General features: G+C 58.5%; 2 protein-coding genes across 2 annotated transcripts; both read left to right on the plus strand.

Annotated features, from left to right (window-relative positions):
- The first annotated feature begins 5,297 nt into the window (after nt 1-5,297).
- SLC8A2 (solute carrier family 8 member A2) lies at nt 5,298-12,169 on the plus strand. The gene is made up of 7 exons (XM_077789184.1): nt 5,298-6,957; nt 7,804-7,907; nt 8,025-8,042; nt 9,089-9,213; nt 9,295-9,394; nt 10,152-10,427; nt 11,723-12,169. The coding sequence occupies exons 1-7, from the start codon at nt 5,423-5,425 to the stop codon at nt 12,097-12,099; spliced, it is 2,535 nt and encodes an 844-aa protein (XP_077645310.1). The 5' UTR covers nt 5,298-5,422; the 3' UTR covers nt 12,100-12,169.
- A 2,534-nt stretch (nt 12,170-14,703) lies between these two features.
- On the plus strand, nt 14,704-23,947 carry PSMD8 (proteasome 26S subunit, non-ATPase 8). The gene is made up of 7 exons (XM_077789185.1): nt 14,704-14,888; nt 16,165-16,237; nt 17,921-18,023; nt 19,634-19,799; nt 21,149-21,249; nt 22,022-22,133; nt 23,181-23,947. Exons 1-7 carry the CDS (start codon nt 14,712-14,714, stop codon nt 23,316-23,318), a joined length of 870 nt encoding a protein of 289 aa, XP_077645311.1. The 5' UTR covers nt 14,704-14,711; the 3' UTR covers nt 23,319-23,947.
- The last annotated feature ends 781 nt before the right edge of the window (nt 23,948-24,728 follow it).

Here is a 24,728-nt window from a genome sequence, read left to right on the forward strand (position 1 = left end):
TTAGGGGGTTTTTGGGGGGAATTTTTGGGAATTTAGGGTCCCCAAAAGGGTCTGGGGGGGATTTTGGGAGGATTTGGGGGGAATTTGGGGGGGATTTCGGGATTTTGGGGGGTTGAAGGAATTTTGGGGCGATTTTGGGGGGAATTTTGGGATTCCCAAAAGTGGCCGAGACCCCAGATTGGGGGGTGGGGGCGGCACCTGAAGGATTTTGGGGTTCCCGGGGATTTTTTGGGGTTCCCGGGAATTTTTTGGGGTTCCTGAAGGATTTTGGGATCCCTGAAGGGATGTTTGGGTTTCCCGGGGATTTTTTTGAATTCCCGGGGATTTTTGGGGTTTCTGGGAATTTTTTGGGGTTCCAGGGGGTTTTTTGGGTTTCCCGGGGACTTTTGGGGGTTCCCGGGGACTTTTGGGGTTCCTGAAGGATTTTTGGGGTCCCTGAAGGATTTTTGATTTTCCCGGGGATTTTTTGGGGTTCCTGAAGGATTTTTGGGGTCCCTGAAGGATTTTTGATTTTCCCGGGGATTTTTTGGGGTTCCTGAAGGATTTTTGGGGTCCCTGAAGGATTTTTGATTTTCCCGGGGATTTTTTGGGGTCCCTGAAGGATTTTTGGGTTTCCCGGGGATTTTCTGGGGTCCCTGGAGGGATTTTGGGGTTCCTGAAGGGATTTTGGGGTCCCTGACGGATTTTTGGGATCCCTGACGGATTTTTGGGTTTCCCGGGGATTTTTTGGGGTTCCTGATGGATTTTTGGGGTTTCTGAAGGGTTTTTGGGTTTCCCGGGGATTTTTTGGGGTTCCTGAAGGGATTTTGGGGTTCCTGCCGGATTTTTGGGGTCCCTGAAGGGATTTTGGGGTTCCTGAAGGATTTTTGGGGTCCCTGACGGATTTTTGGGGTTCCTGAAGGATTTTTGGGGTCCCTGACGGATTTTTGGGGTTCCTGAAGGATTTTTGGGGTTCCTGACGGATTTTTGGGGTTCCTGACGGATTTTTGGGGTCCCTGAAGGGATTTTTGGGGTCCCTGAAGGGATTTTGGGGTTCCTGAAGGGATTTTGGGGTTCCTGAAGGATTTTTGGGGTCCCTGACGGATTTTTGGGGTCCCTGAAGGGATTTTGGGGTTCCTGAAGGATTTTTGGGGTCCCTGACGGATTTTTGGGGTTCCTGGAGGGATTTTGGGGTTCCTGCCGGATTTTTGGGGGTCCCGGGGATTTTGGGGTCCCGGGGGCGGTCCCGGGGTGGGGGCGGGGCCGTTCCCGCCCCTCCCCCCGCCCCGCCCCTCCCCCCCCGGAGCTTTAACGCGGCGGCGGCGGGAGCGGACCCGGGGGGGAACAGGTAGGAGGGGGGGGAGGGGGTCCCCAAATCCCCCCCGAGCCCCCCAAAATCCCCCCGCCCCTCCCCCACCCCCGGGACCCCCCCCCGCCCCTCCCCCCCCGCGGGTTTTGGGGGGGAAGCGGCGGATTTTGGGGGGGGGGAGGGGCGGGGGTCGCTCCTTGGGGGGGGGAGGGGAGGGATGAGCCCCCCCCCCCTCCATCCCCCCCCCAAAATTGGGCAAAAATCGCCGGAATTGGGAAAAAATCCCCGAGCTCGGCGCTGGGAACAGGTGGGTGGGGGGGGGGCGGCGATTCCGCCCGAATTCCCCGAAATTCCCCAAATTTCCCCCAAATTCCCGCGGCTCCCCCCCGCGCTCCCCGGGTTTTCCCCGGATCCCCCCGAATTTCCCTTTGGCGCCCCGAAATTCCCGGATTTTTCCTCGAAATTCTCCATTTTCCCTCGAAATTCCCCATTTTCCCCTCATCCTTTCTCATTTTCCTCCCAAAATTCCCCGTTTTCCCCTCGAAATTTCCCATTTTCCCCTCGAAATTTCCCATTTTCCCCTCGAAATTCCCCATTTTCCCCTCGAAATTCCCCATTTTCCCCCCAAATTCCCCGTTTTCCCCTCGTAATTCCCCATTTCCCCCCCCCCAAAATTTCCCATTTTCCCCCAATATCCCAATTTTCTCCTAATTTTCCCCTCGAAATTCCCCATTTTCTCCCTGAATCTTCCCATTTCCTCCAAAAATTTCTCCTTTCCCCCCCAAAATTCCCCATTTATCCCTCAAATTTCCCCATTTTCCCCCCAATATTTCCCATTTCCCTCCCCAAATTCCCCATTTTTCCTCCAAATTTCCCATTTTCCCTCAAAATTCCGAATTTTCCCCTCAAAATTTCCCCAAATCTCCCCCAGATCTGCTCAAATTTCCCGATTTTCCCCTGATTTCCCCCAGATTCCTCAAAATTCCTTGGATTTCCTCCCAAAATCTCCGAATTTCCCGGAATTTTCCCCAAATTCACGCAAATCTCCCAAATTCCCTTGATCCCCCCCCCAGTTCCCCTGGAATTCCTGAAATTCTCTCCGATTTCCCCCAAATCTCCCAAATTCTCCCAAATTTCTCCTTTTCTCCCCCAAAGGCCCAAAATTCTCCCACATTTTCCCCAAAATTCCCTGAAATTCCCAGAAATTCCCTTGAATTTTCCTCAATTCCCAGAAATCCCCCACATTTGGGCTCGAATTCCCAAAATTCTCCCAAATTTCATCGCTCCTTCCCCCAAATTCCCAGAAATCCCCCCAAATTTCCACATTTTCGCCCAAATTCCTGCAGATTTCCTGAAATCTCCCCCATTCCCCCTCAAAATTCCCAATTTTCCCCTCAAAATTTCCCCAAATCTCCCCCGGATCTGCTCAAATTCCCCAAATTTCCCCACATTCCCCCCAAATTACACCAAATCCTCCAAAATCTCCAAAAATCCTCCCCGGATTTTCCCCGAATTCCTTCAAATCTCCCCCAAATTCCCCAAATTCTCTCGATTCCCACAAATCTCCCCCCGAACCTCCCAAATTCCTGCGGATTTCCCCCCCAAAATTCTGCCCCAAATCCCAGAAATTCCCCCCCAAATTCCCCTTTTCCCCCTCCCCCCGCTGCCAAATCCCCCTCGGAAAACCCGGATTTGTCCTAAATCCCGGATTTTCCCCCAAATCCTCCCAAATCCGCCGGGAAGGAAAAAAAACCACATAAAAATGAAAAAAAAAACTACAAAAATCCGCAGTTTTGAGGGAAAAGGCGGCGGGATTTGGGTCTCGGGAGCTCCGAAAAGGGAATTTGGGGGGGATTTCCCGCGAATTTTGGGGGGATTTCCCGGGAATTTGGGGGAATTTTCCGGGAGTTTGGGGTCGCCCGGCTCCGAGGCTGCCCCGGGGTTGGGAATTTTGGGAATGCGGCGCCTCCGTCCGGGGGAAAACCGCGGAAAATTGGGAAAATCCCGGGAATGAAGGAAAATGCCCCAAAACTGGGGCGAATCCCGAGGGGTTTGGGGAATCCCCGCCGGGACCGGGGCTTAATGGGTTAATTAATGAGGGGCAGCGAGGGGCGTTAATTGGATTAATTGGGGGAGGAGCTGGGACAGGAGTGGGGCAGGGATGGAGCTGGTTCTGATCCGGTTCTGATCTATGGGTCCGGTTCTGATCCGGTTCTGTTCTGTGGGTCCGGTTCTGTTCTATGGGTCCGGTTCTGATCCGTGGGTCCGGTTCTGATCCGTGGGTCCGGTTCTGATCCGGTTCTGTTCTATGGGTCCGGTTCTGATCCGGTTCTGATCCGGTTCTGTTCTATGGGTCCGGTTCTGATCCGTGGGTCCGGTTCTGATCTATGGGTCCGGTTCTGTTCTATGGGTCCGGTTCTGATCCGGTTCTGATCCGGGGCTCCGGTTCTGATCTATGGGTCCGGTTCAGATCCGGTTCTGTTCTGTGGGTCCGGTTCTGATCCGGTTCTGTTCCGTGGGTCCGGTTCTGATCCGTGGGTCCGGTTCTGATCCGTGGGTCCGGTTCTGATCCGGTTCTGATCCGGTTCTGATCCGTGGGTCCGGTTCTGATCCGGTTCTGATCCGGTTCTGATCCGTGGGTCCGGTTCTGATCCGGTTCTGATCCGTGGGTCCGGTTCTGTTCTATGGGTCCGGTTCTGATCCGGTTCTGATCCGGTTCTGATCCGTGGGTCCGGTTCTGATCCGGTTCTGATCCGTGGCGCCGGTTCCCAGCCCAATCCCTGATCCCGTTTCCCCCCTGGGGCTCCTCGTGGGCACCACGGCTGCGCCCCACATCCCAAATTCCCAACCCCACATCCCAAATTCACAATTCCACATCCCAAATTCCCTGCCCCACATCCCGAATTCCCAACCCCACATCCCAAATTCCCAATCCCACATCCCAAATTCCCAATCCCAGATCCCAAATTCCCTGCCCCACATCCCGAATTCCCGATCCCACATCCCAAATTCCCAATCCCACATCCCAAATTCCCAATCACACATCGCAAATTCCCCATCCCAAATTCCCGTTCCCACATCCCAAATTCCCCATCCCAAATTCCCTGCCGCACATCCCAAATTCCCGATCCCACATCCCAAACTCCAGTTCCCCCATCCCAAATTCCCGTTCCCACATCCCAAATTCCCAATCCCCCATCCCAAATTCCCCATCCCAAACTCCCTGCCCCACACCTGACCGTCCCCGTCCCCATCCGCAGGCTCCAGGTGGGTGCCATGGCGGCGCCCCACATCCCAAATTCCCAGCCCCACATCCCAAATTCCCAATCCCACATCCCAAACTCCAGTTCCCCCATCCCAAATTCCCGTTCCCACATCCCAAATTCCCAATCCCCCATCCCAAATTCCCCATCCCACATTCCCAGCCCCACACCTGACCGTCCCCGTCTCCATCCCCAGGCTCCAGGTGGGCGCCATGGCGACACCCCACATCCCAAATTCCCCATCCCACATCCCAAATTCCCAGCCCCACATCCCAAATTCCCTGCCCCACATCCCAAACTCCCTGCCCCACACCTGACCATCCCCGTCTCCATCCGCAGGCTCCAGGTGGGTGCCATGGGGGTGCCCCACATCCCAAATTCCCGATCCCAGATCCCAAATTCCCGTTCCCCCATCCCAAATTCCCAGCCCCACATCCCAAATTCCCAGCCCCACATCCCAAATTCCCTGCCCCACATCCCAAACTCCCTGCCCCACACCTGACCATCCCCGTCTCCATCCGCAGGCTCCAGGTGGGTGCCATGGGGGTGCCCCACATCCCAAATTCCCCATCCCACATCCCAAATTCCCAGCCCCACATCCCAAATTCCCCATCCCGAATTCCCGGCCCCTCACCTGACCGTCCCCGTCCCCATCCGCAGGCTCCAGGTGGGCGCCATGGCGGCGCCGGGCGCGGCGCTGGCGGCCTGGCTGCTGCTGAGCCCGCGGGGCTGCGCCGCGGCGGCCGACGGCGCCAACGGCACGTGCCGCGGCTTGGCGCGCTGCCAGCCCGGCGTCCTCCTGCCCGTGTGGCAGCCGGACGAGCCGGCGGCCGGCGACAAGGCGGCGCGCGCCATCGTCTACTTCGTGGCCATGATGTACCTGTTCCTGGGCGTGTCCATCATCGCCGACCGCTTCATGGCCTCCATCGAGGTGATCACGTCGCGCGAGAAGGAGATCACCGTCACCAAGGCCAACGGCGAGACCAGCGTGGGCACCGTGCGCATCTGGAACGAGACGGTCTCCAACCTGACGCTGATGGCGCTGGGCTCCTCGGCGCCCGAGATCCTGCTGTCGCTCATCGAGGTGTGCGGGCACCGCTTCCAGGCCGGCGAGCTGGGCCCCGGCACCATCGTGGGCAGCGCCGCCTTCAACATGTTCGTGGTGATCGCCGTGTGCGTCTACGCCATCCCGGCGGGCGAGAGCCGCCGCATCAAGCACCTGCGCGTCTTCTTCGTCACCGCCTCGTGGAGCATCTTCGCCTACATCTGGCTCTACCTGATCCTGGCGGTGATCACGCCGGGCGTGGTGCAGGTGTGGGAGGCCTTCCTGACGCTGCTCTTCTTCCCGGCGTGCGTGGTCTTCGCCTGGGCGGCCGACAAGCGCCTGCTCTTCTACAAGTACGTCTACAAGCGCTACCGCGCCGACCCGCGCAGCGGCATCATCATCGGCGCCGAGGCCGAGCGCCCGCCCAAGGACCCGGAGGCCGACGGCGGCTTCCCGGCGCTGCCCGAGCCCGAGCCCGGCGGCTCGCCCACGCCCGAGGAGAAGGAGCTGGACGAGAGCCGGCGCGAGGTGATCCAGATCCTCAAGGACCTGAAGCAGAAGCACCCCGAGAAGGAGCTGGAGCAGCTGCTGGACGCCGCCAACTACGTGGCGCTGGTGCACCAGCAGAAGAGCCGCGCCTTCTACCGCATCCAGGCCACGCGGCTGATGACCGGCGCCGGCAACGTGCTGAAGAAGCACGCGGCCGAGGCGGCGCGGCGCTCGCCGGCGCCGGCCGGCGAGGAGGACGACGACGAGGAGGAGGACGAGGCGTGCAGCCGCATCTTCTTCGAGCCGTGCCTCTACCACTGCCTGGAGAACTGCGGCTCGGTGACGCTGGCCGTGGCGTGCCAGCAGGGCCTGGGCGCCAACCAGACCTTCTACGTGGACTTCCGCACCGAGGACGGCTCGGCCAAGGCGGGCTCGGACTACGAGTACAGCGAGGGCACGCTGATCTTCAAGCCGGGCGAGACGCGCAAGGAGCTGGCCATCGGCATCATCGACGACGACATCTTCGAGGAGGACGAGCACTTCTTCGTGCGGCTGCTGAACCTGCGCGTGGGCGACGCCGAGGGCATGTTCGAGGCCGACTGCGACGACCGGCCCAAGGGCAAGCTGGTGGCGCCGCTGGTGGCCACGGTGACCATCCTGGACGACGACCACGCCGGCATCTTCGGCTTCCGGGAGCGCTCGGTGCGCGTCAGCGAGTGCCAGGGCCACGTGGAGGTGACGGTGGTGCGCAGCTCCGGCGCCCGCGGCACCGTCATGGTGCCCTTCCGCACCGTGGAGGGGACGGCGCGCGGCGGCGGCGTCGACTACGAGGACGCCAGCGGGGAGCTGGAGTTCCGCAACGACGAGACGGCGTGAGGGCGGCGCGGGAGGGGACGCGGTGGGGCGGGGTGGGTGGAGGTGGAGGAGCAAGGTTGGGTCATGGTTGGGAGGAGGAAGAGGATGATGGATCCATGGATGGATGGATTGATGGAGATGGATGATGATGACGATGGATGGAAGCGGAAGAGCATGGTTGGGTCATGGTTGGGTAGAGATGGAGGAGGAAGAGGATGATGGATGATGGATCCATGGATGCATGGGCAGATGGAGATGGAAGATGACGATGATGATGGATGGAAAAGCAAGGTTGGGTCATTGGTTGGGTGGAGGAGGAAGAGGATGATGGATGATGGATGGAAGAGGAAGAGCAAGGTCGGGTCGTTGGTTGGGTGGAAGTGGAGGAGGAAGAAGGTGGATGATGGATGGATGGCGATGGAAAATGATGATGATGACAGATGGAAGAGGAAGAGCATGGTTGGGTCATGGTTGGGTGGAGGAGGAAGAGGATGATGGATCCATGGATGGATGGAGATGGAAGATGATGATGATGGATGGAAGAGGAAGAGCAAGGTTGGGTCATGGTTGGGTGGAGGTGGAGGAGGAAGAGGATGATGGATTGATGGAGATGGAAGATGATGATGACGATGGATGGAGAATAGATGGATGAATGGAGATGAAGAGGATGGTTTGGTCATGGTTGGGTGGAGATGGAAGAGGAAGAAGGTGGATGATGGATGGATGAAGGTGGAAGATGATGACGATGATGGATGACGATGACATTGGATGATGATGATGATGGTGGCGGATGATGATGGTGACAAAGATGATGAGGATGATGACGACCCTGAGGCCGAAGGTGCCCCCGTGTCCCGCCCCAGGAAGACGCTGAAGGTGAAGATCGTGGACGACGAGGAGTACGAGAAGAAGGAGAACTTCTTCATCGAGCTGGGGACGCCGCGCTGGCTCAAGCGCGGCATCTCGGGTACGGGGACACCAAGGGTGGTGGCACCGAGGGGGTGACACCGAGGTGGTGGCACCACGCGTGGTGGCACCGCGGGCGGGGGTCTCACCACCGTCCCTCCCTCTCCTCTCTCCCCAGCTCTGCTGCTGGCCCAAGGTAGGAGCCTTCGGCCTCGGAGGCGCCCGTGACCGTGGACGTGCCGTGACGTGTATGTCGCCGTGTCCCCCGCGTGTCCTCGTGCCACGGCCTCGTCACGGCCCCGTGAGGTGTCCCCGTCGGCGCCACGCCCGCGGCGTCCCCACGCTCGCCTCACGTCCCCCTTGGTGGCCCCATGTCCTCCTTTGTGTCCCCACGCTCGCCTCACGTCCCCCTTGGTGGCCCCATGTCCCCACGTTTGTGTCACGTCCCCTTTGGTGTCCCCATGGCCCCCATCGGTGTGCCCATGCTTGTGTCACGTCCCCTGTGGTGTCCCCGTGTCCCCACCATGTCCCCACGCCATGTCCCCATGTCCCCACGCTCGTGTCACGTTTCCTTTGGTGGCCATTTAGTGTCCCCATGTCCCCACGCTCGTGTCACGTCCCCCTTGGTGGCCCTTTGGTGTCCCCATGTCCCCACGCTCGTGTCACGTCTCCTTTGGTGGCCATTTAGTGTCCCCATGTCCCCACGCTCGTGTCACGTCTCCTTTGGTGGCCCTTTGGTGTCCCCATGTCCCCACGCTCGTGTCACGTCTCCTTTGGTGGCCATTTAGTGTCCCCATGGCCACGTGCCGTGTCCCCACGCCCACACCATGTCCCCATGTCCCCACCACCGTGTCCCCACCGTGTCCCCATCACATCCCCATTGCGTCTTCATGTCCCCATTGTCCCCACCATGTCCCCATGTCCCACCACCGTGTCCCCATCATGTCCCCACGTGTCTCCATCGTGTCCCCACGTGTCCCCGCGTGTCCCCACGTCTCCATCATGTCCCCACATGTCTCCATCATGTCCCCACGTGTCCCCGCGTGTCCCCGCGTGTCTCCATCATGTCCCCATCATGTCCCCATGTGTCCCCACGTGTCCCCATCATGTCCCCACGTGTCCCCACGTGTCCCCGCGTGTCCCCGCGTGTCTCCATCATGTCCCCATCATGTCCCCATGTGTCCCCACGTGTCTCCATCATGTCCCCACGTGTCCCCACGTGTGCCCGCGTGTCCCGCGCAGGGGACGCCGAGCGGCAGCTCTCGGCCGAGGAGGAGGAGGCGCGCCGCATCGCCGACATGGGCAAGCCGGTGCTGGGCGACAACCGGCGCCTCGAGGTGGTCATCGAGGAGTCCTACGACTTCAAGGTGACCCTGGGGACACCCTGGGGACACCCTGGGGACGCCCCCGGGGACGCCCTGACCCCGGCGTGTCCCCCACGTCCCCAGAACACGGTGGACAAGCTGATGAAGAAAACCAACCTGGCCACCGTCATCGGCACGCACTCGTGGCGCGAGCAGTTCCTGGAGGCCATCACCGTCAGCGCAGGTGGCCCCGAGGGTCCCCGAGTGTCCCCAGGATGTTCTCAGGGTCCCCAAGGTGTCCCCAGGGTCCCCAAGGTCCTCTCGGGGTCTTCCCACCTTATCCAGTGTCCACAATGTCCAACCTTTGGGTGCCACCACCCTGATGACCCCAACCTTGGTGGTTCCACCACTCTGGTGATCCCAACCCTGGTGGTTCCACCACCACCGTGACCCCAACCTTGGTTCCACCACCAGCGTGACTCCAACCTTGGTGGTTCCACCACCTTGGCGATCCCAACCTTGGTGGTGCCATCACCCTGGTGATCCCAACCCTGGTGGTTCCACCACCTTGGTGACCCCAACCTTGGTTCCACCACCTTGGTGATCCCAACCTTGGTGGTGCCATCACCCTGGTGATCCCAACCCTGGTGGTTCCACCACCACCGTGACCCCAACCTTGGTTCCACCACCCTGGTGACCCCAACCCTGGTGCCACCCCCCTGGTGACCCCAACTCTGGTGCCACCACCCTGGTGACCCCAACCCTGGTGGTTCCACCACCACCGTGACCCCAACCTTGGTTCCACCACCCTGGTGACCCCAACCCTGGTGCCACCCCCCTGGTGACCCCAATGCCACCACTCTGGTGACCCAGATGCCACCACCCTGGTGACCCCAACCTTGGTTCCACCACCCTGGTGACCCAGCCCTGGTGGTTCCACCCCCCTGGTGACCCCAATGCCACCCCCCTGGTGGTTCTACCCCCCTGGTGCCGCCCCGCAGGTGACGAGGACGAGGACGACGAGGGCCGCGAGGAGCGGCTGCCGTCGTGCTTCGACTACGTCATGCACTTCCTGACGGTCTTCTGGAAGGTTCTGTTCGCCTGCGTGCCGCCCACGGCGCTGCTGGGGGGCTGGGCGGCCTTCGGCGTCTCCATCCTCCTCCTCGCGCTGCTCACCGCCCTCATCGGCGACCTGGCCGCGCACTTCGGCTGCACCCTCGGCCTCAAGGACTCGGTCAACGCCGTCGTCTTCGTCGCGCTCGGCACCTCCATCCCCGGTGAGGGGCCTTGGGGACACCGCGGGGACCTTGGGGACACCATGGGGACCTTGGGGACACCACGGGGACCTTGGGGACACCACGGGGACCTTGGGGACACCATGGGGACCTTGGGGACACCGCGGGGACCTTGGGGACACCATGGGGACCTTGGGGACATCGGTGATGTCATGGGGACAAAGGGGTCCCCAACGGAGTCAATGTCCCCGTGATGTCCCCAGTGTCCTCCTGACCTCCCAATGTCCCCAACACCTCCAATATCCCAAATGTCCCCAATGTCCCCAAATGCCACCAATGTCCCCTGACGTCCCCCAATGTCCCCAACACCCCCAATGTCCCCAAATGCCACCAATGTCCCCAATGTCCCCAACGTCCCCAATGTCTCCAACACCCCCAACCACCCCCAATATCTCCAATGTCCCAAATGTTCCCAATGTCCCTGACATCCCCAATGTCCCAAATGTCCCCAGCATCCCCAATATCTCCAATGTCCCCAATATCTCCAATGTCCCCAATGTTCCTAATGTCCCTGAAGTTCCCAACATCCCCAACACCCCCAATATCTCCAATCTCCCCAACGTCTCCGACATCCCCAACGTCCCCAACGTCCCCGATGTCCCCAACGTCCCCAATGTCTCCAACACCCCCAACATCTCCAATGTCCCCGATGTCCCCAATGTCCCCAACGTCCCCAATATCTCCAATGTCCCCAATGTTCCTAATGTCCCTGATGTCCCCAATATCTCCAATGTCCCCAATGTCCCTGACATCCCCAATGTCCCAACACCCCCAATATCTCCAGTGTCCCCAATGTCCCCAATGCCCCAATGCCCCCAATGTCCCCAACATCCCCAAAGTCCCTAACGTCCCCAGCACCCCAACGTCCCCAACATCCCCAATGTTCCCAATGTCCCCAACACCCCCAACGTCCCCAACACCCCCAATATCTCCAATCTTCCCAATGTCCCCAACGTCCCCGACGTCCCAGCGTCCCCAACGTCCCCGATATCTCCAATGTCCCCAATGTTCCTAATGTCCCCGACGTCCCCGATATCTCCAATGTTCCCTGATGCCACCAACGTCCCCAATATCTCCAGTGTCCCCCAATGTCCCCAATGTCCCCGATGTCCCCGACGTCCCCGATACCCCCAATGTCCCTGATGCCACCAATGTCCCCAATATCTCCAGTGTCCCCCAATGTCCCCAATGTCCCCGACGTCCCCAACGTCCCCGATACCCCCAATGTCCCTGATGCCACCAACGTCCCCGCTGTCCCCACCCCGTGTGGCCCGCAGACACCTTCGCCAGCCGCGTGGCCGCTCTGCAGGACCCGTGCGCCGACGCCTCCATCGGCAACGTCACCGGCTCCAACGCCGTCAACGTCTTCCTGGGGCTGGGGCTGGCCTGGTCGGTGGCCGCCGTCTACTGGGCGGCGCAGGGCCGGGCGTTCCGCATGCCGCCGGGCACGCTGGCCTTCCCCGTCACGCTCTTCACCATCTTCGCCTTCCTCGCCATCGGCGTGCTGCTGTGGCGGCGCCGCGCGCCCATCGGCGGCGAGCTGGGGGGGCCCCGCGCCCCCAAAATCCTGACGGCCGCGCTCTTCCTGCTGCTCTGGCTGCTCTACGTGGTGTTCGCCAGCCTGGAGGCCTACTGCCACATCCAGGGCTTTTAACTGGGCGAACTGGGAGCACTGGGAGCACTGGGAGGGACTGGGAGGGACTGGGAGGGAACTGGGAGGGACTGGGATCAGACTGGGAGGGACTGGGAGGGAACTGGGATCAGACTGGGAGGGACTGGGAGGGAACTGGGAGGGACTGGGATCGGACTGGGAGGGACTGGGAGCCTACTGCCACATCCAGGGCTTCTGACCGGGGAAACTGGGCAAACTGGGAGGGACTGGGAGGGACTGGGAGGGAACTGGGAGGGAACTGGGAGGGACTGGGAGGGAACTGGGGGGAACTGGGAGCACTGGGAGGGACTGGGAGCACTGGGAGGGAACTGGGAGGGACTGGGAGGGACTGGGAGGGACTACTGCCACATCCAGGGCTTCTGACTGGGGAAACTGGGAGCACTGGGAGGGACTGGGAGCACTGGGAGGGACTGGGGGGGACTGGGAGGGACTGGGAGCCTACTGCCACATCCAGGGGCTCTAACTGGGAATACTGGGAGCACTGGGAGCACTGGGAGGGACTGGGAGGGACTGGGAGCAGCTCTGTGCCAGCCTGGAGGCACTGCCACATCCAGGGGTTCTGACTGGGGAGACTGGGAGGGACTGGGAGGGACTGGGAGCACTGGGAGGGAACTGGGATCAGACTGGGACCAAAGTGGGATCAGAATGGGACCAAACTGGGACAAACTGGGATCAGACTGGGATCACTGGGATCAAACTGGGATCAAACTGGGACCAAACTGGGACCAAACTGGGATCGAACTGGGAGCACTGGGACGGGAACGCCTCCCCGGGGTTCCCCCTTGCCCCTCCCCCACCCCAGGGACCCTTGGGCCGCCTCAGGGACCCCCCGAAATCCTTCAGGGACCCCCAAAATCTACCCCAGGGACCCCAAATTCCTACAAGGACCCCAAATCCCCCCCAGGGACCCCAAAATTCCTTCGAGGACCCCAAAATCCCCCCCAGCGACCCCAAATTCCTTCAAGGGACCCCAAATCCCCCCCAAGGGACCCCAAAATACCCCAAGGGACCCCAAATCCCCCCCAGGGACCCCAAAATTCCTTCAGGGGACCCCCTCTCCCCCCCCGGGGTCGTTTCTTATCTCGCAGCGTTTTCTAAGCGGGGGAGGGGCGCGGTGGGGGAGGGGCGCGGTGGGGAGGGGGATGGGGGAGGGGCGCCCAAGGAAAAACAAACAAAAAAAATTAAAAAAACCCCCAAAAAACCAAAAATAAAAATTAATTAAAAAAAAAAAAAACCACACCAAAAAAACCCCCAAAACTCGACCCCGGCTTTGAGTGAGAGCCAGGGAATCCCGTGACGTCACGCTCATCACAGTGACGTCATCGCATACGCATTTCCACGCTAGTGACGTCACTCCCGAGGCCCCGCCCCCTTTCCTCTGGCCGCTTTTACGTCGCCAAGGAAGCGGCTGCCGCAAAGCGCGGCCGTCGCCATGGCAACCGCCCCGAAAATGCCCCAAATCCGCCCGGGGAGCCCCAAAATCAGCTCGGGGAGCCCCAAAATCAGCTCGGGGAGCCCCAGGCCAGTCCAGGGACCCCAAAATCAGCCCAAGGACCCCCAAATCAGTCCAGGGAGCCCAAAATCACCTCAGGGAGCCCAAAATCACCTCGGCGAGCCCAGAATCAGCTCGGCGAGCCCAAAATCAGCTCGGGGAGCCCAGAATCAGCTCGGGGAGCCCAAAATCACCTCAGGGATCCCAGAATCAGCTCGGGGAGCCCAGAATCAGCTCGGCGAGCCCAAAATCAGCTCGGGGAGCCCAGAATCAGCTCGGCGAGCCCAAAATCAGCTCGGCGAGCCCAGAATCAGCTCGGCGAGCCCAAAATCAGCTCGGGGAGCCCAGAATCAGCTCGGAGAGCTCAGAATCAGCTCGGGGAGCCCAGAATCACCTCAGGGATCCCAAAATCAGCTCGGGGAGCCCAGAATCAGCTCGGGGAGCTCAGAATCACCTCAGGGATCCCAGAATCAGCTCGGGGAGCCCAGAATCAGCTCGGCGAGCCCAGAATCAGCTCGGCGAGCCCAGAATCACCTCAGGGATCCCAAAATCACCTCGGCTAGCCCAGAATCACCTCGGGGAGCCCAGAATCAGCTCGGGGAGCCCAGAATCACCTCGGCGAGCCCAGAATCACCTCAGGGATCCCAAAATCACCTCGGCTAGCCCAGAATCACCTCGGGGAGCCCAGAATCAGCTCGGGGAGCCCAGAATCAGCTCGGGGAGCCCAAAATCAGCTCAGGGAGCCCAGAATCAGCTCGGGGAGCCCAGAATCACCCTGAGGAGTCCAAGACTGAACCTGGGGGCGCCCGAATCCCCCTGGGGACCCCCAAACCCGCCCTGGGACCCCCAAAATCCGCGGGGCCGCCTCCGAGGGGAGCGCTGCCGTAAAGCGCCGCCGCCGCGAGGCGCTCGTTGCCATGGTGACCGCGGCGTCCCCGCGGGACCGCGCCCGCCCGGCAGGGCCGTAAAGCGCGACGCCGTAAAACGCGCGGGGCTCGGGAGGGGGGGAGAGCGCGGCCGTTCCCACGGCAACGCGGGCGGGGCGCTGCCGTAAAGCGCGGCGGAGGCCGTAAAGCGCGGCGGGGTCGCGTTGCGCGCAGTCATGGCGGTGCCGAACGGGGCCGGGGCCGGGCCGGGCCCGGCGGGGACCGGGACGGGCCCGGGGGGACCCGGCGGAGGCCTCAGGGCCGCGGCCGGCCTCTACGAGCAGCTCAAGGGCGAGTGGGGCCGCAAGAGCCCCAACCTGGCCAAGTGCGGGGAGGCGCTGGGCAGGCTGAAGGTGAGCGGGCTGAGGGGCTTGGGGGGTCTGGGGGGAATTGGGGGAGATTTGGGGGGTTTGGGGGGATTTAGGGGGAGTTTGGGGGGTTTGAGGGGCTTGGGGGGTTTGGGGGGAATTGGGGCAGGTTTGGGGGGTTTGGGGGGATTTAGGGGGAGTTTTGGGGGGTTTGAGGGGATTTGGGGGGTTTGGGGGGAAATTGGGGGAGTTTTGGGGGGAATTGGGGCAGGCTTGGGGGGTTTGGGGGGAATTGGGGCAGGTTTGGGGGAAATTGGGGGAGTTTTGGGGGGCTTGAGGGGAAATTGGGGGAGTTTTGGGGGGGTTGAGGGGATTTAGGGGGAGTTTTGGGGGGAATTGGGGGAGATTTGGGGGTTTGGGGGGAAATTGGGGGAGTTTTGGGGGGTTTGGGGGGAAATTGGGGGAGTTTGGGGGGGTTTGGGGGAGTTTTGGGGGGTTTGGGGGGTTTGAGGGGAAATTGGGGGAGTTTTGGGGGGTTTGGGGGAAATTGGGGCAGTTTTGGGGGGTTTGAGGGGATTTGGGGGGGTTTGGGGGAGTTTTGGGGGGTTTGGGGGGTTTGAGGGGAAATTGGGGGAGTTTTGGGGGGTTTGGGGGAAATTGGGAGAGTTTTGGGGGATTTAGGGGGAGATTTGGGGGGTTTGAGGGGAAATTGGGGGAGTTTTGGGGGGTGTGAGGGGATTTAGGGGGGTGTGAGGGGATTTAGGGGGGTGTGAGGGGATTTGGGGGAGTTTGGGGGGGTTTGAGGGGATTTAGGGGGGATTTGGGGCTTTGAGGGGAAATTGGAGGATTTTGGGGGGATTTAGGGGATGTTTGAGGGGAAATTGGAGGGATTTGGGGGGTTGGAGGGGATTTAGGGGGGTTTTGGGGGGGTTGAGGGGATTTTGGGAGAGTTCGGGGGGATTTAGGGAGGATTTGGGGCTTTGAGGGGAAATTGGGGGAGTTTTGGGGGGTGTGAGGGGATTTGGGGGGTTTGAGGGGAAATTGGAGGGATTTGGGGGGTTTGAGGGGATTTTGGGGGATTTGGAGGTGGCTGGGGGGGAGTTCCCGGATTTTGGGGATTTTTGGGGTGTCCCAACCCCCCTCCCCCCCCCCCCTTTGTGTCATTTCCTGTCAACACCAATTAACGCCGAGCCATTAATTAACTCTGAGTCATCAATTAACACCAAACCTTTAGTGGAGGGGGTGGGTCGGGGCTGGGGGGGGCACTGAGACCCCCCCAGGATCCCCCAAATTCCTCAGGGACCCCCCAAAATCCCCCCAGGTGGCTCTGCTGGACCTGAACTTCCTCCCCACCTCCGGCTCGGCCATGACCAAGCAGCAGCTGATCCTGGCCCGTGAGTGCCCCAAAATCCCCCAAAAACACCCCAAAAATCCCCCCAAACACCCTAAATGCACCCTTCACAATCCCCCAAAACCACCCCAAAAATCCCCCCCAAACACGCTAAAAACACTCCCCAAAATCCCCCCAAAAATCCCTCAAAACACCCCAAAAATCCCCCCCAATCACCCTCAAAATTTCCCTAAAAATTCCCAAAAACACCCCAAAAATCCCCCCAAACACCCTAGAAACACCCCCAAACACGCTAAAAACACCCCCAAAAATCCCCCTCAATCACCCTAAAAACACTCCCCAAAATCCCCCCAAAAATCCTCCAAAAACACCCCAAAAATCCCCCCCAAACACCCTAAAAATCCCCCCAAAAATATGCCAAAAATCCCCTCAAAAATCTACCTAAAACACCCCAAAAATCCCCCCAAAATCACCTCCAAAATTCCCCAAAATCCTCCCAAAAATCTCCCCAAAAACCTCCTCAAAAATTCCCCAAAACCGCCTCAAAATCCCCTCAAAAATCCCCCAAAAACATTCCAAAAGTTCCCCAAAATCCCCCCAAAAATTCTCAAAAATTGGCTCAGACTTTCTAGGAGATTTTCCTCAAATCTGACTCCAAATCCCCGAAATTCAACCCAAGATCCTTAAAAAAACAACCTAAAATGCCCCAAATCCATCCCAAATTCCTCAAATTCACTCAAAAATTCCCCAAACCCGACAAAAAAATCCCCCAAATTCAGCCCAAATCTGCCTAAATTCCCCCGAATCCAACAAAAATCCCCCAAATTCTGCCCCAAATCCCTCAAATCTGATCCAAATCTATCCCAAATCCCTCCCAGACCTTTCCCAAACCCCAAATTCCCATTTTTGGGTTTTTTTCCCCCATTTTCAGGGGATATTTGGAGATTGGAGCCCAGTGGAGCATCCTCAGGAAGGACATTCCCATTTTTATGGGATTTTTGCCCATTTTTGCCCGTTTTTTCCCGTTTTCAGGGGATATTTTGGAGATTGGGGCCCAGTGGAGCATCCTCAGGAAGGACATTCCCATTTTTATGGGATTTTTGCCCATTTTTGCCCATTTTTGCCCATTTTCAGGGGATATTTTGGAGATTGGGGCCCAGTGGAGCATCCTCAGGAAGGACATTCCCATTTTTATGGGATTTTTGCCCATTTTTGCCCATTTTTTCCCGTTTTCAGGGGATATTTTGGAGATTGGGGCCCAGTGGAGCATCCTCAGGAAGGACATTCCCATTTTTATGGGATTTTTGCCCGTTTTTGCCCATTTTCAGGGGATATTTTGGAGATTGGAGCCCAGTGGAGCATCCTCAGGAAGGACATTCCCATTTTTATGGGATTTTTGCCCATTTTTGCCCATTTTTTCCCGTTTTCAGGGGATATTTTGGAGATTGGGGCCCAGTGGAGCATCCTCAGGAAGGACATTCCCATTTTTATGGGATTTTTGCCCATTTTTGCCCATTTTCAGGGGATATTTTGGAGATTGGGGCCCAGTGGAGCATCCTCAGGAAGGACATTCCCATTTTTATGGGATTTTTGCCCATTTTTGCCCATTTTTGCCCATTTTCAGGGGATATTTTGGAGATTGGGGCCCAGTGGAGCATCCTCAGGAAGGACATTCCCATTTTTATGGGATTTTTGCCCATTTTTGCCCATTTTTGCCCATTTTCAGGGGATATTTTGGAGATTGGGGCCCAGTGGAGCATCCTCAGGAAGGACATTCCCTCCTTCGAGCGTTACATGGCCCAGCTCAAGTGCTACTACTTCGACTACAAGTGGGTCTGGGGGGTTTTGGGGGGTTTTGGGGCAATTTAAGGGGGTTTTTGGGGGAGATCTGGGGGAGTTTTGAGAGGTTCTGGGGGATTTGGGGGGATTTTGGGGGTCTGGGTGGATCTGGGTTAGGCTTTGGGGGGCTCTGGGTAACAGTTTGGGGGGATTTTGGGGGTCTGGGTGGATCTGGGTTAGGGTTTGAGGGTCTTTGGAGTGGTTTTTGGGGGTCTGGGTGGATCTGGGTTGGGCTTTGGGGGTCTTTGGGGACTCTGGGGGGCTCTGGGTTAGGGTTAGGAGGTTTTGGGGAGCTCTGGGGGGGTTTGGGGTGATCTGGGTTAGGGTTTGAGGGTCTTTGGGGTGGTTTTTGGGGGTCTGGGGGATCTAGGTTAGGGTTTGGGGGTCTTTGGGGACTCTGGGGGGCTCTGGGTTAGGGTTAGGAGGTTTTGGGGAGCTCTGGGGGGGTTTGGGGTGATCTGGGTTAGGGTTTGGGGGGCCCTGAGTGGATTTTGGGTAAGGATTGGGGGGTTTGGGGGGTCTCTGGGGGGATCTGGGTTAGGGTTTGAGGGGTTCTGGGGAGGATTTGGGGGGTCTGGGGGTCTCTGGGTTAGTGTTAGGAAGTTTTGGGGGGGCTCTGGGGGGTCTGGGGGGATCCGGGTTAGGGTTTGGGGGGTTCAGGGTGGATTTTGGGGTGCACAGAACCCCTCAGAACGTTCTAGAACCCCTCACAACCTTCTGGAACCCTCAGGCAGGAGCTGCCCGAGTCGGCGTCGCGGCACCAGCTGCTGGGGCTGAACCTGCTGGGGGGTTTGGGTGAACTTGGGGGTCTCAGGGGGGATTTGGGGGCGCACAGAACCCCTCAGAACATTCTAGAACCCCTCAGAACGTTCTAGAACCCCTCAGAACCTTCTGGAACCCTCAGGGAGGAGCTGCCCGAGTCGGCGTCGCGGCACCAGCTGCTGGGGCTGAACCTGCTGGGGGGTTTGGGTGAACTTGGGGGTCTCAGGGGGGATTTGGGGGCGCACAGAACCCCTCAGAACATTCTAGAACCCCTCAGAACGTTCTAGAACCCCTCAGAACCTTCTGGAACCCTCAGGGAGGAGCTGCCCGAGTCGGCGTCGCGGCACCAGCTGCTGGGGCTGAACCTGCTGGGAGGCTCAGGGGGAATTTGGGGGTCTCAGGGGGGATTTGGGGGGCTCAGGGTGGATTTTGGGGTGCACAGAACCCCTCAGAACGTTCTAGAACCCCTCAGAACGTTCTGGAACCCTCAGGGAGGAGCTGCCCGAGTCGGCGTCGTGGCATCAGCTGCTGGGGCTGAACCTTCTGGGGGGTTTGGGGGGATTTGGGGGTCTCAGGGGGGATTTGGGGGTTCAGGGTGGATTTTGGGGTGCACAGAACCCCTCAGAATGTTCTAGAACCCCTCAGAACGTTCTGGAACCCTCAGGGAGGAGCTGCCCGAGTCGGCGTCGCGGCACCAGCTGCTGGGGCTGAACCTGCTGGGGGGTTTGGGTGAACTTGGGGGTCTCAGGGGGGATTTTGGGGCGCACAGAACCCCTCAGAACATTCTAGAACCTCTCAGAACGTTCTAGAACCCCTCAGAACCTTCTGGAACCCTCAGGGAGGAGCTGCCCGAGTCGGCGTCGCGGCACCAGCTGCTGGGGCTGAACCTGCTGTTCCTGCTGTCCCAGAACCGCGTGGCCGAGTTCCACACGGAGCTGGAGCGGCTCCCGGCGCCCGACATCCAGGGGAACCTCTTCATCCGGCACCCCGTGTCCCTGGAGCAGGTCTGGGGGAATTTATGGGATTTTTGGGGTGATTTGGGATCAGGGGAACCTCTTCATCCGGCACCCCGTGTCCCTGGAGCAGGTCTGGGGGGGTTTTGGGGTGATTTATGGGGAATTTGGGATCAGGGGAACCTCTTCATCCGGCACCCCGTGTCCCTGGAGCAGGTTTGGGGGAATTTATGGGATTTTGGGGTGATTTGGGATCAGGGGAACCTCTTCATCCGGCACCCCGTGTCCCTGGAGCAGGTTTGGGGGAATTTATGGGATTTTGGGGTGATTTGGGATCAGGGGAACCTCTTCATCCGGCACCCTGTGTCCCTGGAGCAGGTCTGGGGGAATTTATGGGATTTTGGGGTGATTTATGGGGAATTTGGGATCAGGGGAACCTCTTCATCCGGCACCCCGTGTCCCTGGAGCAGGTCTGGGGGAATTTATGGGATTTTGGGGTGATTTATGGGAATTTGGGATCAGGGGAACCTCTTCATCCGGCACCCCGTGTCCCTGGAGCAGGTCTGGGGGAATTTATGGGATTTTGGGGTGATTTATGGGGATTTGGGATCAGGGGAACCTCTTCATCCGGCACCCCGTGTCCCTGGAGCAGGTCTGGGGGGAATTTATGGGATTTTGGGGTGATTTGGGATCAGGGGAACCTCTTCATCCGGCACCCCGTGTCCCTGGAGCAGGTTTGGGGGAATTTATGGGATTTTGGGGTGATTTATGGGGAATTTGGGATCAGGGGAACCTCTTCATCCGGCACCCCGTGTCCCTGGAGCAGGTCTGGGGGAATTTATGGGATTTTGGGGTGATTTATGGGGATTTGGGATCAGGGGAACCTCTTCATCCGGCACCCCGTGTCCCTGGAGCAGGTCTGGGGGGGTTTTGGGGTGATTTATGGGGAATTTGGGATCAGGGGAACCTCTTCATCCGGCACCCCGTGTCCCTGGAGCAGGTCTGGGGGAATTTATGGGATTTTGGGGGGATTTGGGATCAGGGGAACCTCTTCATCCGGCACCCCGTGTCCCTGGAGCAGGTCTGGGGGAATTTATGGGATTTTGGGGTGATTTATGGGGATTTGGGATCAGGGGAACCTCTTCATCCGGCACCCCGTGTCCCTGGAGCAGGTCTGGGGGAATTTATGGGATTTTGGGGTGATTTATGGGGATTTGGGATCAGGGGAACCTCTTCATCCGGCACCCCGTGTCCCTGGAGCAGGTCTGGGGGATTTGGGGGTGATTTATGGGGATTTTGTAGTCATTTATGGGATTTTTGTGGTCATTTATGGGGTTTTGGGGGGATTTGTGGTGATTTGTGGGATTTTTGGGGTTATTTATCCCGTTTTTTGTCCCCAGTACCTGATGGAGGGCAGCTACAACAAAGTGTTCCTGGCCAAGGGCAACATCCCAGCAGAGAGCTACACCTTCTTCATCGACATCCTGCTGGACACCATCCGGTCAGGCAGCCCAAAATCCCCCAAAATCACCCCAAAATCCATCCAAAATTCCCCTGGAACCCAAAAACCCCAAATCCCCCCTGAAATATCCCCAAAACTGCCCCAAAACCACCCCAAACCCCTCACTGGGCAGAGCTAACCCTTCTTCATCGACATCCTGCTGGACACCATCCGGTCAGGCAGCCCAAAATCCTCCCAAATCACCCCAAAATCCATCCAAAATCACCCCAAAATCCCCTCTGACCCACAAACTCCCCTAAAATCCCCTCAAAACCCCACAAAATCCCCTAAACCCCCCTCAGACCCCCAATTTTGCCCTCAAACTCCCCAAAATCACCCTGAACCCTCCCTGAAATCCCCAAAAAATCCCCCAATTTCCCTCTCAAACTCCTCAATATGCCCCCGAAACCCCCCAAAATCCCCCAAATCCCCCTGAGACCCCCAAAATCCCCCGCCAGGGATGAGATCGCGGGCTGCAAACCCCCCAAAAACCCCTGATAATGCCCCAAAAATCCCCCCAAATCCCCCTAAAATCCCCCTGAAACCCCCCCAAAATCCCCCTAAAATCCCGAAATTGCCCTAAAATGCCCCAGAATTCCCTCCCAGGGACGAGATCGCAGGCTGCAAACCCCCCAAAAATCCCCTGATTATGCCCCAAAAATCCCCCTAAAATTCCCCAAAATCCCCCTAAAATCCCCCGAAATCCCCCTGAGACCCCCCAAAATCCCCCTGAAATCCCGAAATTGCCCTAAAATGCCCCAAAATCCCCCAGGGACGAGATCGCGGGCTGCATCGAGGCCGCCTATGAGCGGATCCTGTTCCCCGAGGCGGCGCGGATCCTCTTCTTCAGCTCGCCCCGCAAGATGACCGACTACGCCAAGAAGGTACGGGGCACCCCAGAAACGGCCTGAAACACCCCAAAATCGGCCGGAAACACCCCAAAATTGGGTAGAAACACCCCAAAATCGGTCAGAAACACCCCAAAATCGATCAGAAATGCTCCAAAAACGGTCAGAAATGCCCCAAAAATGGTCAGAAATGCCCCAAAAACGGGCAGAAACGCCCCAAAAATGGTTAGAATCACCCCAAAAACGGGCAGAAATGCCCCAAAATTGGTCTAAACCACCCCAAAATCAGTCTGAAACACCCCAAAACGGTGTGAAACACCCAGAAATACCCCAAAACACTCCGAAAGCCCCCAAATCCCCTCTAAAACCCCCAGAATTCCCCCTAAACCCCTCAATACCCACCCCAAATTCCCTAAATCCTCCTCCAATCCCCCAATCCCCCCAATACCCACCCCAAACCCCCTAAATTCTCCCCAAACCCCCTTTGACCCCCTCCAATCCCCCCAAACCCCCCAATATCCACCCCAAACCCCTTCCAATCCCCCAAAATCCCCCCAATATTTACCCAAAACCCACCCTAAATCCCCTCCAAACCCCCAAAATCCCCCCTAAACCACCCAATACCCACCCCAAATCCCCCAAATTCCCCAAACCCCCCTCCAATCCCCCAAAATCCCCCCAATACCCACCCCAAAGCCCCCTAAATTCTCCCCAAACCTCTTTAAATCCTCCCTAAACCACCCAATACCCCCCCCAAATTCCCCAAACCCTTCTCCAATCCCCCAAAATCCCCCCATAACCCCTCAATACCCACCTCAAATTCCCTAAACCCCCCAAAATCCCCCCATAACCCCTCAATACCCACCTCAAATTCCCTAAACCCCCCAAAATCCCCCCATAACCCCTCAATACCCACCTCAAATTCCCTAAACCCCCCAAAATCCCCCCATAACCCCTCAATACCCACCTCAAATTCCCTAAACCCCCCAAAATCCCCCCTAAACCCCCCAATACCCACCCCAAACCCCTCAATACCCACCCCAAACCCATTTTCATCCCTTTTTTTCCCCTTTTCTCCCCCAGCGGGGCTGGGTGCTGGGTCCCTCCAACTATTACAGTTTTGGGGGGCGGCAGCAGAAAGCCGAGGACCCCCCGATCCCCTCGACGGAGCTGGCCACGCAGGTGATCGAGTACGCCCGGCAGCTGGAGATGATCGTCTGAAACACAACAAATTCCTCCTTTTCCTCTTTATTCCCATTTTTTCCACCTTTTTTTTTGTGTTTTTCCCGCCTTTTTCTGTCCTTTTTTCCGTGTTTTTTGGCCGTTTCCAACGTTTAAAGTGGTTTATTTTGTTTTTTTTTTTTTCGGATGGAACCCCATCCAAAACTGTTCGAAGATTATTCAGTTCCCCACATTAAGACCCCACTCCAAAATCTCCCCAAATCCCGTTCGTTCTCCTTATTTCTCTTATTTTATTGCGTTTTTGGGGGTTGAAATGGCTTTTTAGGGGCGGTTAAATGTTTAAAAGGGGTTTTGGGGGCGTTGATGCTCTCTGACACCCCCGAAATCCTCATTTATTCCCATTTTCTCTTCCAATTGGTTGCATTTTTGGGGGATTCTCGATGTGGGAGCCCCAAACCCCCCTCAGACCACCCCAAATCCCCCTTTTAGCTCCCATTTCCCCATTTCTGGCAGTTTAACGACCTCAAAGGTTTTTTTGTGGGGGGGTTTGATGAAACCCCCCCCCCCCATTCCCCTCACCCCCTTTTTGGGCAGAACCGGGGGGGGGCTGAGCCCCTTCCCCAAAATATGAACCCCAAGATGTTGTTCAATAAAGTGCTGGAGCCGGAGGGAGGCGGTTTGGGGCATTTTTGGGACATTTTGGGTCATTTTGGGGCCGTTTCGTTCCTTGGGGGGCTCCGGGACCCCCGAATTCCCCTCACGACGAAGCCCCGCCCCCTCTCTCCTGATTGGCTGAGAAACCCGCGCCTCGCGCTGATTGGTCGAGGCGCGCCCCAGCAAAAAAAGGCGCGCAGATGTGACCGGCGCGTATGAAAGGGCGGAGATGATTGGGTGGCGAACGGCGGGAATGAGAGGAGAGCGGTGATTGGTTGGAGACGGGGGTGTGTAGCCAATGAGCGTGGAAGGGGGCGGGGTTGGGGTGAGGTGAGCAGGGAGGGCGCCGCCGTGCGGACGGGAGGAGGAAGGCCCAGGGCTCCCAGTTAGCCCCAGTGGCCTCCCAGTTAACCTCAGTTAACCCCAGTGGCCTCCCAGTTAACCCCAGTGGCCTCCCAGTAGCTCCCGCAGCAACTCTGAGGAGCCGGGAACGTCCCATACGCGCCGACCAATCCCAAGGGAAAGCCTCAGCAAATCGACCAATCAGAGCGCGCCGCTGGGGGCGTGGGCGTTGATGGACGTGCAGCTCAGCCAATGAGCGAGCGGCATGCCCGGTGGGCGAGGGCAGAGGCCGAGGCTCCTCGAGACGAGCCAATGGCGGCCGGGTGATGGTGAACGACGTCTTGTGGCGGCAATGGAGGGGGCGCCGCGGCGAAGAGCGCTGTGGGAGGAGGGAGGCGGGATCTGCGGGTCGGACAAGAAGAAGGGCGTGGCCTCGCCCTGACAGGCAGCCGC

The sequence above is a fragment of the Lonchura striata genome, chromosome 31 (genome assembly GCF_046129695.1).
Source record: "Lonchura striata isolate bLonStr1 chromosome 31, bLonStr1.mat, whole genome shotgun sequence".
NCBI lineage: Eukaryota > Metazoa > Chordata > Aves > Passeriformes > Estrildidae > Lonchura > Lonchura striata.

Excerpts from the sequence above, each read along its gene's own strand:
- PSMD8 (XM_077789185.1), top strand. The coding sequence starts at position 14,712 with ATGGCGGTGCCGAACGGGGCCGGGGCCGGGCCGGGCCCGGCGGGGACC. Across the intron at positions 16,238-17,920 it reads GCAGCAGCTGATCCTGGCCC|GGGATATTTTGGAGATTGGG; the intron begins GTGAGTGCCCCA and ends GCCCATTTTCAG. Across the intron at positions 22,134-23,180 it reads TGACCGACTACGCCAAGAAG|CGGGGCTGGGTGCTGGGTCC; the intron begins GTACGGGGCACC and ends TTTCTCCCCCAG.
- SLC8A2 (XM_077789184.1), top strand. The coding sequence starts at position 5,423 with ATGATGTACCTGTTCCTGGGCGTGTCCATCATCGCCGACCGCTTCATG. Across the intron at positions 6,958-7,803 it reads TTCCGCAACGACGAGACGGC|GAAGACGCTGAAGGTGAAGA; the intron begins GTGAGGGCGGCG and ends GTCCCGCCCCAG. Across the intron at positions 9,214-9,294 it reads AGGAGTCCTACGACTTCAAG|AACACGGTGGACAAGCTGAT; the intron begins GTGACCCTGGGG and ends CCACGTCCCCAG.